We start from the raw sequence: 13397 nt of genomic DNA, 5'->3' as shown, positions 1-13397 counted from the left end.
ATCCCTCTCTCCCCCTCATGGTGCCCCTGTCCTATCAGGACACTCAGACCAGGATCAGAGGGCAGGACCTGTTGTGCTTCCTATGGGGACACGTGAGACAAAGCCTTAATTCTAATCGAAAGTAAAGGCTTGACCTCCTACACAGGAGGCTTCAGTGAAGATGGTGGGCGGCTCGCCCATGGGCTGCAGTCCCAGAGCCACCTGCAGCAAGAGGTTGGGAGGGTAGTGAATACCTCTGGGGTCTCAGCTAGAGGCTGCCAAACACCATCACCATCACCAGGCTGTGGGGTGATGCCAGGGTGTCTCACCCTGGACGTTTTGGGGCAAGGTTGCACCCCTGGGGTCTCCTACTAGGTGCCAGCAGCAACCTCCAGGTAGCTGACAACCACAGCTACCTAGAGATGCTGCCAAGTGTCCCCTGGGGGCCGCCTGCACCTGAGGACTACTAGGTTATGCTATTGGATATTCAGAGTAGTACCCACTTCCATGTCAAACAGAATGCCTACACCACAAAGCTGCTGACCTGGATTCTCCTTTGGTCTTCAGTGGGAGCGGTGGGGAGTGGAGTGCCACAGACAGCGGCTAACCTAGCAGGTCTCTGTTTTGCTCACTTTAGATGCTCACCAGCCCCAACTTCAAGTCTAGAAGGAAAAGCTCTTTCTTTTTCCTTGGTCACATGTTACCAGAAGCAACAGGGACTTCTTAATGGGTCAGTGGCTTTAAAAAAATATCTAATAGATGTTATCAGGAGACGAATATTGGAGTCTGTGCGGATCCTGGGAAATCTCAGGATTTTCCTTTTGCATTGAGCCTGCAGCTGTTGTCACTGATGGTCTTCCTCAGCAGGTCCTCCTGGAAGCTTAGGTTGATGGGCTGCAGAGAGACTGGTGAGCTTGGGGCAGGATGCGTGGGTCAGACACAACTGCAGCCCTCAGAGCTCATTTCTCTTGACCAGACTTTTGATATTGGTTTATAGCATGGGTGGGGGCAAATCTCTTATCTTTCGTGCCTCAGAATCCCTGCCTGAAAATGGGACTGGTCATGCTACCCTACCTCCTCTGCTGTGCTGACGATAATGGAGGAGCACCTTTTAAAGGACGTGCAGTCTTACCTCTGCAGCCTGGGATAATGGCCCACATTCGACGGACCAAACCTGGGTGGTGATTTTCCAGCATGCTCCGACTTCAGTCTTCCACCCATGCCTCCTTGTGACAGGGTTGAGTACTGGTCACACAGCTACCTGGCCTGGAGAGGGTAAGAGGCATGCAGGACAGGTTTTCTGTGACCAGACTGTTAGTGGTTCTCTGCTCAAAGCCGTGAGCAGTCTCCAGGTTAGTGCTGCAGGCAGGCAGAGGCCCCCTTAGGCCAGGAAGGCCACAGCCTGACTTCCTGCCTCCTCAGTGGCGAGGTCTATGAGCAGGGCCAATCCACTGCCTCTCCTCTGTCTCCAGTGCTCTGCATAGAATGGCTTTGCGGCCACGGGACAGTGTGACCAGGGCCATGGCTGCGTGGGCTGGAAGAGCTGACTGGACACAGGTTGCTTTCAGACCCCTGCAGATGGCTAGAACTGCATTGGCCTGAGCTATATGATTAAGTGGGGGACAGGGAGGTCCCCAACTTTGCAATGAATGATATTGACTCCAGGTAAGTCTCATCTGAATGCGACACTCTTCTCTCAAGGGCACAGCTCACGGAGGGCATAGCTGCTAACCTAGTCCTGGGGAGGCCCAGGAGCTTGTGGCAGCAAGACAGGCCCTGAGGAGAGGCCAGAAACAGACTTCAGGGTGGAAAAGGGGCCGCTGGCGGCTGTGGAAGGGGACGCGGAGCCAGTACAGGCCAGCCTTTCAGCACCCTGTCCGTGGGCTGGAGTCCCCAGCCCTGTTTGCTCAGCATTGAGAGGAGGGGCAGGCGAAGAGGACACGCAATGCATGATGTAGAGGTGCTGCCTTCGCACCAAGCTGTCTGTTGAGCATGAGAGGTGTTTGTTTGACTTTGGCAAAGGAATTTAACAAGAAGCAAAAAGCTGTGTGTCCTTGTTTTGGCTGTCGACAGAACTTCCATTCCCTGCCTGTCCTTGCCCTACTCCCTGCTCCCCAACTCCACGTCACTTCCTGTCCCCACTCTCTGCTCCCCCACTCCACATTACTTTTTATCCCCAGTGGTTGGAGTCTGGTGGCAGCTCTTAGTCCTGTGGCTGTTCACATTCCACTGAAAACAGGGAGGGTGGGCATGGCAAGGAAAGTGATTTTTTCTAGTTTTTGTATTGGTATCCACAAGCGTTTGTATTTTTTGAATTGCAAACACTGTGTTTTCTGGTCTTTGGGGGTTGGTTGGACTTTCTGTATTACCTTTTGAAAAACTTGAGTTTTACCACAGTCTTAAGCAGATTTGAAATAAATTCTTTTGACACTGCCAACTAAAAGACAGATGTGGTCTGTAACCACTGCTGAGGCAGCTGCTGCCTTCCCGGCGCAGGGCAGAGCAGGTCAGGGGATTCTGGTTTGCGGGCCAGGCACTCTTGTCGCCTGTGACTTGCAGGTTGCCCAGAAGATCATGGAATTCATTTTTTGCCAAAGATAACAAGGCTGGAGCTATGAACAGTCCAGGAAAGGAGGCAGTTCATACTGAGACAGACAGACAGCCCACCAAGGTCTCGGCCAACTCTCCTCTGGAGTTCTGGGCTGCAGTGATAAGACTGGGCTTTGTACCACCCACCATCATTCACTGACTGTGGTCACCTGGGAAGGGGCTGGGACAATCCCTATAGTCACTCACAGCTGAAGGGCCGTCTGCCCTCAGCTCCTGGCAGTCAAGGGACTAGTCCTCTCCTCTGGACACATGCTGCTCCTGGCTGACTGTTCTTCTCCATGTGTCCTGAGATGCTGGGCCAAGATGGCCTGGCAATGTGTGACTCCCAGTGTCCCAGCCACCCACTGGCCTGTCTGCCCCAGGGTCCTGCTCATTGCTAGTACAGCTCCCTGCACAGGTGGGAGCAGCACACAGATAGTCCTCCACACCCAGGGGGCTCCCCGCACAGGAGGCCTGTTCAGACCTAAGCTGAGCTCTGTCTCTTCCAGAGCTGCTCATGACTCTTCTGCATATGTCCATGTCACCCACACACTAGCCATGAGCCCTGGAGGTCAGGGACACTCTGTTCACCACACCTAGCATGACTCTGACTTGCAACTGGTGGTCAGGAAGGTCATGCTCTTGCTGGAGGATAGTAAGTGTGGGGTGCAGGAGGGGGAGAAGTCAGCTAGTCAAGGAGTCCCTGGCAGAACGAGAGTGCAGAGCAGCACTGGGGCCTCCGGGCTTGGGTGCAGAGTGGGCAGTGTGAGCACCATGTGGGTAACCAGGGCGAGTGGGAAGTGCCGGACACCACGGGGGTAGCCAGGGTAAGTGGGCAGTGCCGGACACCACGGGGGTAGCCGGGGTGAGGCGTCTGCACCCCCTCTCAGGATGGTTCCAGGGTAACGAGCAAAGGCCTCTTCACATCATCACCAGGTCATAGGTCGAGTTTCCATACTCCAGTGGTGCCTCTCTACTTTCCAGCCACTCTGTCAGCAAGCAGAAGGCTCTGCAGCCCCTTCCTGGCAGGCTCAGCTTGTCCTGAGCCCCCCGTCCAGGCTCTCTGTCTCCCTTGGGCAGGCCAGCCACCCCGCCACGAATGTCCTGCAGATCCGAGTGCACTGAACGTGTAGCGCTAGGAAGCACCCCACCAAGGGAAGGGGCAGCATGCAGACACAGCAAAAGCACACTTGCCCTGGGAAGACCTCAGTCATGACTTCATGGTCACTTCTCTCTGCTGCCGACCTTGCTGGAGCCTCTTCAACAGGAAATAATGAGCACCAGCTGAAATCTGGACCCAGGTTGCTTTGGCAGTATTTATCATTTCTGCCCCTACACCTCCAAGTGCTTCTAGAATGCCCACTGGCCCCAAAACTGCACCTCAAATACCTGTGCAATAAGTTAAAAGCAGAAACCACAGTGAGTGTGGTGATTTATACTTGGAATGGCAGGCTTTTCCAAAACAGACTAGGTGGGGACTCCAGTTGGCCTGGCTGAGGAAGAGCCTATCTGCTGTCAGGACTCATGGGCAGGGGCCCCTCTTCCCTAGTAGCCCATTTCTAGCTCCTGAGATTCTTCCTAGTGCCACCTGTCAGGTTCTGCAGGCTCCACTCATCCGAGTTACCACATGCTATCCTCCACAGTCCACTGAAAGCCACGCAACAGCCAGCCAAGGACACCCCAAGGGTTGTTGATCAAAACTTGATTACTTGCTAGGCTGGGATCTGAATTTTTTTGGCAATTAAAAAAAGTCATAATTGTTACTAGCATTGAAAATGTTTCTTTAATGTGCCACAAGCTTTGAGAAGCTGTTGACACCATTAAAATGTGTGTGGCATATAAGTTCTGTCTTCCGCAAGACAATATCCACTGGTACATGAGCACTAAGCACATGTTAAAACCATCTTTTATTATTTAGTAGTCAATATAAATATAAAGACTATTTTATTATATAATTTCTTACAAAGTAGATTTTATATACAAAGTAGACTGAAAAATTAAAACTGCTTTTCCACAAAACTGAAGACTTGCCACATTCTGAATTCTTTCATAATGTAAAGTAGTTACAAATGTTAAAAGGCGTGCACCACCAATACCCCACAAAAAGTCAAAAGGCAATTTATGTCAATCACTAGCATTTACAAGACACTGTGATCATGGAAAACTGCATCACAAGCAAGTGCTCCAAGCACCAGGGCAGGAAGTGGAGGTGACACTTGCTGTGCTCACCAACAGCTGGCAATGCAGCCTCACCTGTTCTCTCTCTGTGGAACGTGAGGAGTCTGGGTCTGGTAGGGCCCAGTGCCAGCAGGGCCACCTGTTCCCACTCCTCTTGTTAGCTGACGAAGTGCTTCATTTAGCCACTCTGGAAGAATTTATTTTCTTGATATCAAGGGGGCTCAGAATCAATGTCCCATTTCTGAATTTTCCAACCTGTCCAATTCGTCCACTTGATGAAGTACTAGGAACCGGCTTCTTTTTGAATTTTCTACATTCAAGGTGAGAAAAAGGTACCATATGCGGTCAGGTGCTGGTAGCACTGAGGTTATAGTCTCCCTGCAGAGCTCACCCTGATGCTGTCCCGCAGGCCTTCCTCCTCAGGGCCTTGGAGTGGACTGACCTTTCTAGGTTGGCTCTCCCTTTGCTCAGTTCTGCACATGGATGTCACTGCTCTCAAGTGACCTCCCAGCTTCCCTGTGATTTTCTCTCATCATGCTATTTCAGCCTCTTCAAAGGACTGCCCAGTACCTGACATCGCCTTGCCTACCAGTGTGTGTGTTTGGGGCACTTCCCTCCCACAGTGCAAGTCCTGGAGGACAGGGACCCCATCAGTGTGGTCATGACTGGGGACCAACACTTGTGCCTGGCCCTCTACACATCCTGGCACACAATGGGCACTCCAAGGATTTCGGTGGCAGAACAAAGGACCATTTTACAGCATGTGCAAGCACACTAGGCGTCCAGGAAAAAAGGTCAAGACAAAAAAGTCACGTGGGAAACAGAAACTGAAGAGAGAGCAGGCAGTGCTTGAATGAAGCCAAGAGTCAAGTAGAGGCAAGGCCGGCTCCATGCAGCCCCACACAGCCCCGCCAGGCCAGGCCACCTGACCACTGCTGGCTCCCTTCTAGCCCAGCTTCCTGAGGGGCCTGGTCTCTGACAATGGAAGGCCACAGAGGGCTCCAGCTTCACTGCCAAGGCAGCTCCTCGGTCAGGACAACTCACTGAAACCTGCCTTTCCCCTGTGGACCTGGGAGGACACTCACATACTGCAGGCACTGCTGCCACACTGACCAAGGCTCACCCAATCTGCACAGCCCTGGCTCCTGCCAGCACACTCACCTGTCTTCCTGCCCCTTCCTCTTCTTTTTCTTGAAAATATCTGTATCCTGTACCTGATTTCAGAATTTAAGGTAATATATGGGTCAGTAATGGAGAATGCAGATTCAAAAACGGGCAAGAGGTTTGTGACCAAGGTACCAGTTATTTTTAGTCATTTTTTTCAAGTGGGCCTACTAACCATGACTGTTTCAAAGTCTCAATTTGAAGCCCTTTCAAGAATGTAAAAGGCTATTCCAGGTAAGATCAACACCAAAAGTAAAGTCTTCTATTCTAGGTGAAAAGACCCAAGTGTCACACTTATTCTTGGGGCTTTGCAAAGGGCCTCATGTGCTTTACAACATAAAACACGTAAGATGTGTAAGAGCAGCCAAGAGAGGGGAAGAGCTAGCATCACCTGGGCAGGAGGCGCCTGCTATTCAAAACCGCCCCTGCAGGTGAGCAGCAGATCCCTTGGCTGGCATCATGAAATGTGGCTGGCAGAGTGGAGGGAACCAACATTCAGCAGTGGTGTCCCTGAGTGCTTCCAGGCACGGCCCCAGCCCCAGCAATCCCTGTGGGAGATAACCCCCGCCTTTCTGCTCCCCACATCACACCTACCATTCTCTTCTCTTCTTCCTTTGCTGCCTTTTTTTCTTTGATTTGCTCCTGTAAATCCTTGTAATTCACATAACTCTTTTTGGGAGGCTGAAATCAAAGAATAAGGACATGTATCGTCAGCTTTTATTTTGTGAAATGTCCCAGTGTTCCTTGCATTGCCCTGGGACGTTCTTTCTGCACCTTGTGGCTAATGGAAGATGGCCCCTCACCTTAGCACCCAGCATGATGGCACGCTCCTGTTCCAGGACTCTTCCCTTTCCCTTCCCATAGCCCATGATCCCAAACCGGTGCACTTCCAAACGAGCCTGTGGAGAAAACAGAATTCAACCCGGATGCATGTGTGGAGCCCCCAGGGGCAACATGGCTCTGACCCAGCACATGCCTTCAACTGCAGAGGGTACTGTGGTCCTGTAGGTGCAGCAAAGGAGCTCCTGGAGGCTCTCCTTGCAGGTCACTGTCATGTCACATCTGACACTGAAGGAAAAAATTATCTCCACATGCATCAGTGACAACTAGGACCGGGGAAGAGCTCTGCGACACCCAGGCTGCTTGCAGACGAGCTGAGAAACACCACCTACTCAGGACCACCAATCACAGCAGCTGCCACACCCACTCGGGGTGCTGCCTGGCTTCTTCCTGTCCTTTTAGTAGGCATTTTTAAAATCTGTTCAGATCCCAATAAGCACAAGTCCCTGGTTTTTAGCTTATCACAGTCACTGTCACTATCTTGTGTCTCTCGAGCACACAGCATGCAATCAAGTGAACCAGTGGGATCTGCATAACCACTTCCCTAACCACTAGACATGCAAAACAATCACTTTGTGGCACTATAAATAAAGGTGTTAATGACTACAAATTTTACGAACATTTGATAAATTTTATACAAATACAATGAACTTATAAATAAATAAAATCAATTACAAATAATTAAATAATCTTAAAGAACATACCTTTTCCAAGTTAAATTCTTGAATATCCACATCTTTTTCAAGGACATGAATTTTACTCTGCGAAGAAAAGAATTCTTATTAAAATCATCTGTTACTGCATCAGTACCGTATCATCACAGTACAGATCACCATCAGAGTTTTCAAAAGCCTTGAACAAGCTACCTCACACCCATTAGACTGGCTACTATCATAAAAAAAAAAAAAAAAAATGATGGAAGAATGTGGAGAATTTGAACCCTGTGTTCCACTGGTAGGAATGTGAAATGGTGTGGCTGCTATGGAGAATTGTGGAAGTTCCTCAAAACACTAAAAATCAGAACAACTGATGACCGGGCAATTCTGCCCCCTCAGTGTTTTCTGACCATCTATCTAGTAGGTTCTACTTGTTACGCTCGGGACCCTATTTACTTCTTCAGAGCATTTGCAATTCTTTCCAGTTATATTAATTAATTTGCTTGCCTCCCTAGCAGACAGGGCAGTTTATTCCATGAGGGCAAAGAACGACACCTGTTCACTGCTGCCTAGGGACTGCAAACAGCAGGCACTCAATTATGTGTGGAATAAATGAGTGAATAAGTGATCTTTTTTTTTTTTTCTTTTTTTACTTACTATTTCCTGTGCATTAGAAGTAGCACAGGAGCAGGCAGTTCACCTGTGGGTATTTGGGACAGGTAAAACGCAACATAAACAGTGGCCAGTTCCCAGATAAGCTGAGGACAACCAGTTATAAAGCACAAGGCAGTTTCCTCACAGAATGTATGGCTCAAGTCTCAGTCCTGGGAAAAGACCACTTCCTGGGTTCAGTAGGCCAGCCAAGTGGCCTGCTGTGTAGCTCACCCCACCTCCTCTTTTCTCAAAGTCTTGCTAAAGACAAATAGCCGGTGCCCTGGCTGTTCACCAGAGGTGACTATTATATTGCTATGTATTTCTGCCAATCTCATGTCTGTTGGAACTCATGCTATAATGGCTCAAGTGCTTTCAGAGAACAAGGACAACTATATGAGATCACTTATTCATTCATTCATTCCACCACGGGGAGCTGCTATTTACCCCTCCCTAGGGCAATCACACTTTCCCATATTTCACAGGCTCGAAGCACAACTTCTGCACCTCATGAGCCCCAACCCAAGAGGACGCTACAGGGACCAAGTCACATTCATCTGCTGCAATGCTGAGATTCTATCTTCTCACGGGTGTAGGTGTACGTGTTTTCATTGTATCCACATTCAGTTTCCTTAACCAGACACAACTCACATTTTCAAAAGATATGAATTTTTATTAATACTTTTAGTTGTTAATGGACCTTTATTTATTTATTAATTTGTATGTGGTCCTGAGAATCGAACCCTGTGCCTCACACATGCTAGGCAAGCATTCTACCACTGAGCTACAACCTCAGCCCAAAAGATGCAAAATTTTTTAAAATCAAGAAAGGGTGGAACATCAAGGACAAATGGAAAATTTCACTAGGCTCAGTGAATTCAAACTGAACAGAGTCAAGTTTCCCAAGGTTCCCGGGAAAAATCCAACCATGACAGAAAGGACTCAGTCAGAACAGAAAGAAAAGGACCACACAATGGCCTGCCAGACATTCTATTACTAAGAGACAGGAAAACGCACAATCACTCAGTGCTAACTTTCCCACCCTTTTAAAATGAAGGAAACTTTCCAGTCCAGAAGAGGAACACACAAGAGTTTAGGAAGAATGTGAAGCCTGACACATGTGTGGAAGTGCAGATAGGGTGGGGGGATACCAAGGACACTTATCCTGGCTGAACTCTCCAGCTCTGAATTATATAGCAAAGCAGGGCTTTCCCAGTTCTCTCACATCAGAGCTGCCCACATAATACTAGTATCTGAAGGGAGCTCTGGGGTAATAGGAGACAGCTTGAGGGCTTTGACTGCAAAGGACCATTTCTTGGATCTCCCCTAACAGGTCCCAGTACCGCAGGATGTGGAGCATAAGAGTTGGGAAGCTGACCTAGAATTACAAAATAAAGGTAGAAATAATTGGAGTGTTCTAATAATCCCTGAGGGAGAAATGTTAGTAAACCAACAGTAAGTGCTTGCTTTTGTTGTTTTTAGAGTAATGACATGGCAAACTGTGGGGGCCGCCCCTGAGCTAAATGAAGCATCCTCTCACAGCCTTGAGCCCAGAGGGGTTGGTCTTGCAATGCACACTGTCTGGGCTGCACGAGGCAGGTGGCCTCCACCTTCACTTGGCCAAGAAGACTGCTTTCCCCTGGCTCTGGACCCAGGCATTACCCACTGGGGCTTAACCAGCCCACTCCTGCCTTATTTGGTAAAGAACATATGATCAAAAATCCTTTGTTAATTTCCCTATAAATAAAGGGAATTCTGGATGCACGCACGCTCTCTCGCTCTAGAGTCTTCCAGTGTGAAAGCAGAATCCTTAAGGTTGCAGAGCAGTCTCACCCCTGCTTTGTGAAAAAAATTACTTCTGTGTCCATTTGGTCTTTTTGTCGGCAGCCCACAGACACATAGGGATGCCGATCCCACAGCCCAAGTGGGATGTGGGCATGTGGTAGCAAACACTGGCACTAATGTGTTAGTTCTAAGGATGTACTATATCCAAACAGAACAACTGCAAGCCAAACTGTCTTAGTGGTGGATGGAATTGTATGCCCTCCAAGATATGTCCATGAAACATCTTGAAAAAGGATCTTTAGAGCACAAAGATCTCAACAGAAAGTCATCTTGGATTTAGGATGACCCCTAAATCCAAGGGAAGATGTCCTTACGGAGGCAGAGTAAAAATAAGGTGGACCGCAGTTACGCAGCTGCTAGCCAAGAGATGCCCAGAGCTACCTCTGATCAAAGACACAGGGAAGATTCTCCCCTGAGCCCTCAGAAGGAGTACAGCCTTGCCAACATCTTGATTCTAGACTTTTCTGATGTCTAGGACTGCAAGACAATTTTTAAAGTCACTAATTTTGTGGCTGTTTATTGCAGCAGCCTTAGAAACAAATGCAATCCTCATTTCCTATTTTGATAGACCAAAGGTGATAGGACATATCTTTGTGTAGGAAAAAAACATTTGGAGGGTAACCATACCTCCTTCATGGACTGAATTTTGAGTCAGATTTTCAGGTTCAGTTGGAAAGACAGTAAATCATCTGCTCTTCCACCAGAATGCAAGTTCCTCAAGAGCAAGGATTACTGCACATTTTGCTGCTATATTCCAATGCCTAGAACAGTGGTGGGCAGTTAGCAGGAATATCAGAAAGAGGTAAACAACTGAGTTTTCCTGAGCACTAATAAGCAGAATGCTTATGAATGGAAAGGAGTTCACTGAACATGTCTGGGCTTATCAAGCCCCACAATTCTCAAGACAGTTTTGTTCTCTTGACTTGCTGCTGGCCAGCTCCTGAGCACTAAGTAACCAGAATTTCTGCTTATCAGAGTTTTCCTGCATATCTTAAACCCTGAGCCACTGCTGTACCAAGTTTGCCATCAACCATGAGATTTATAATGAAGAACTAATTAACTCTGAAGGGTGAGAGCTTGATAAGATCAGTCTACAAGTCTAGATGGCAGAAAAAAATTTTATGCTGAGTCCTGTGAATGAGCAAATCCTTAGGTGGGGGTGGTCCTGGGGGGGGGGGGCACGCCATCTATAAAGACAGTAACTTAATGCCACCATACAAAGGGTCAATCAACTTCTTACCTTTGTGTGCTCATCTTGTTCTGGTTGCAGTTTTCTTTTTTTATTTCTGCTGTGAAATTTGACTACTTCTATGTGGGGAAAGGGTGGCAATGCAGCAGCAGAGACTTCTGGTCCTGAAGGAGGACCCTGGGAGGTGACATCAGGAGCACCATGCATCTCTTCTCTGAGTTCCTTGAAAAAGCTGGAAGCACTCTTCCTCTGCCCTCTTTCAAGTGAAGCAGGCAGGGAAAGTTGCCCCACTGACCCGGCTGCTGCAGCTCCCACGTCTCTCTTCTTGTTTTCCCTCTTCTTTCTGATCCTCTTCTGTTCTGATTCATCTTTAGTCTCTCCTGTTTGTTCAAACACAAAAAGGAAGCAAATATTTTTGGTTTTAGCTGTCACCAACATCAAGCATATGAAAGCACTGTGTTTGGCACAACCATTAAGTACCAGCAGTGCACACTAAGAAATAAACTGTTTTCATCAAGGTACACTCCCACAACTTATAGAATCCATAATGCAGCCATCATGTCCTTGGTGACCATATTTATACAATGACTCTGGTCCTCACTCTAAGCACCAGAACCATGACAGTGCCCAGTACTGGACATCCCAACTGGCTCATACATGGTGCTACTGTGTCTGACACAGCAGCCAGCGCTGTTCTTTTTTTTTTTTTTTTTAATTTTAGGGTTATAGGTACATGACATGTATTTTCTTTCTTTTTTAAAAAATACTTTCTAGGCTGCATGTAGTGGCATATGCCTGTAAATCCAACAACTCAGGAAGTTGAGACAAGAGGATTGCAAGTTCAAGGCTCTGTCTCAAAATAAAAAATAAAAAAGACTGGGAATGTAGCTCAGTGGTTAAGCACCCCTGGAATCAATCCCCAGCACCTGCCCCCAAATAAAATAAAAAGTAACACTTTCTAGGATTATAGGTACATGTAACGGTCTTCCTGTTTTCTTTCAGTTATAAATTAACAACTTAAGATGATTGGCTTAATTTAAACATCTTTATTTTCTACCAATGCCTAGATCTACTTTTTGATTCACCTATTCAAACTCTGGTCAGTCATCTGAAGGTTCTGACCAAAATTCTGGGCCTCATTCCTCACCGAAAGTATAAACACAAGAGCTCTCTGGACATCAGTTGATGATTTATGCTTGCTTCTATTTACTTAGTCATTTACTCCAACTGTGTTAATAGCCAGCTACACTCTGGCATTAAGGATATAAAGATGAGTACAGAAAATTCAAACCTTCACAGCTCCTGGCATAACAATTCAAGACTGTAGATACAAACTGTATCAGATTGTTTTTTTCCTCTAGATTTTAAACTTATCAAGTCAGAGACTAACTCTTCTCTGTCCTCCAATATTTCCAAGGGCACAGAGTTGCTTCCTTACAGGACAGGATCTGGAGTTAGGCTCTGGGCCCTGCAACCCAGGCTCTGCAAATAACCAGCTGGGTAACCTTCAGCAAGCTCGGTATCCTTCAGTGCGTTTCTACATTCCTAATAATGGGAATAAGGACGTATCCACAAGGTTAACAATCACAAGGTTGTAAAAATTATGGGGTGTATGTGAAAAGCAAGTCGCGCCTGATAAATTCTCCATACTTTTAGGCTGACTCTTATTGACAGGGTGAGCCGCAACTGCTCCAAAATAAAAACAAAATAGCCTTTGTCTTCATTACCATAACCTAGTTAAGATCAGGCTCTTGGTACCAAAAGGTGGCCAGCCATGTCAGCCCTGCTGGGCTTCCTCTTGAAGTGCCAGGCAGTTGCAAATCTTTAATAATAATAATAAGCCTTTTAATTTCATTTTGGCCCAGTAAAAGAAGACAGGGGAGCGAATGGTCGGCCACCTCGTGAACAGCTGAAGGTTACCCAGCTGGTTATTTGCAGAGCCTGGGTTGCAGGGCCCAGAGCCTAACTCCCTGCAGAGGCTCGCGTCGTAGGCAGAGCCTCGCGTCGCAGGCAGAGGCTCGCGGGTGGCTGGCGCTCCCCGGACTGCGGGCACCGAGCGCCGACGCGCCCCCACGCGAGCCGTTCTCACCCAGGTCGTAGAGGGTCTGCAGGAGGGAGTCCAGGCGCGTCTCCGAGCCCGCGGTCTCCGGGGAAGCGGACGCCGGCGCCATCGTGCGCGCGCGGGACCCCGGCCGTCCGTCCACTCGCCACTCGCACTTCCGCTTCCGGCGCCGACGGCTGCGCGTGCGCCGCGGGGCCCCGCGCGGCTTCCGTCCTGGGCAAGATGGCGGCGCCCGGGGTCCCGT

The 13397-nt window shown here is 48.3% G+C and overlaps 1 protein-coding gene across 1 annotated transcript; it reads right to left on the bottom strand.

The window, feature by feature from the left end:
* Positions 1–4456: 4456 nt before the first annotated feature.
* CUNH1orf131 (chromosome unknown C1orf131 homolog) lies at positions 4457–13365 on the bottom strand. The gene is made up of 7 exons (XM_046432033.2): positions 13181–13365; positions 11143–11471; positions 7455–7511; positions 6714–6809; positions 6505–6591; positions 5908–5960; positions 4457–5056 (listed from the first exon to the last, which is right to left on the bottom strand). The coding sequence occupies exons 1-7, from the start codon at positions 13260–13262 to the stop codon at positions 4921–4923; spliced, it is 840 nt and encodes a 279-aa protein (XP_046287989.1). The 5' UTR covers positions 13263–13365; the 3' UTR covers positions 4457–4920.
* Positions 13366–13397: the final 32 nt, after the last annotated feature.

This window comes from Marmota monax, unplaced genomic scaffold, assembly GCF_021218885.2.
Source record: "Marmota monax isolate L192 unplaced genomic scaffold, Marmota_monax_Labrador192_F-V1.1 WCK01_AAM20220418_F8-fsc00071, whole genome shotgun sequence".
Lineage (NCBI taxonomy): Eukaryota > Metazoa > Chordata > Mammalia > Rodentia > Sciuridae > Marmota > Marmota monax.
This window is presented reverse-complemented; position numbering and strand designations above follow the sequence as displayed.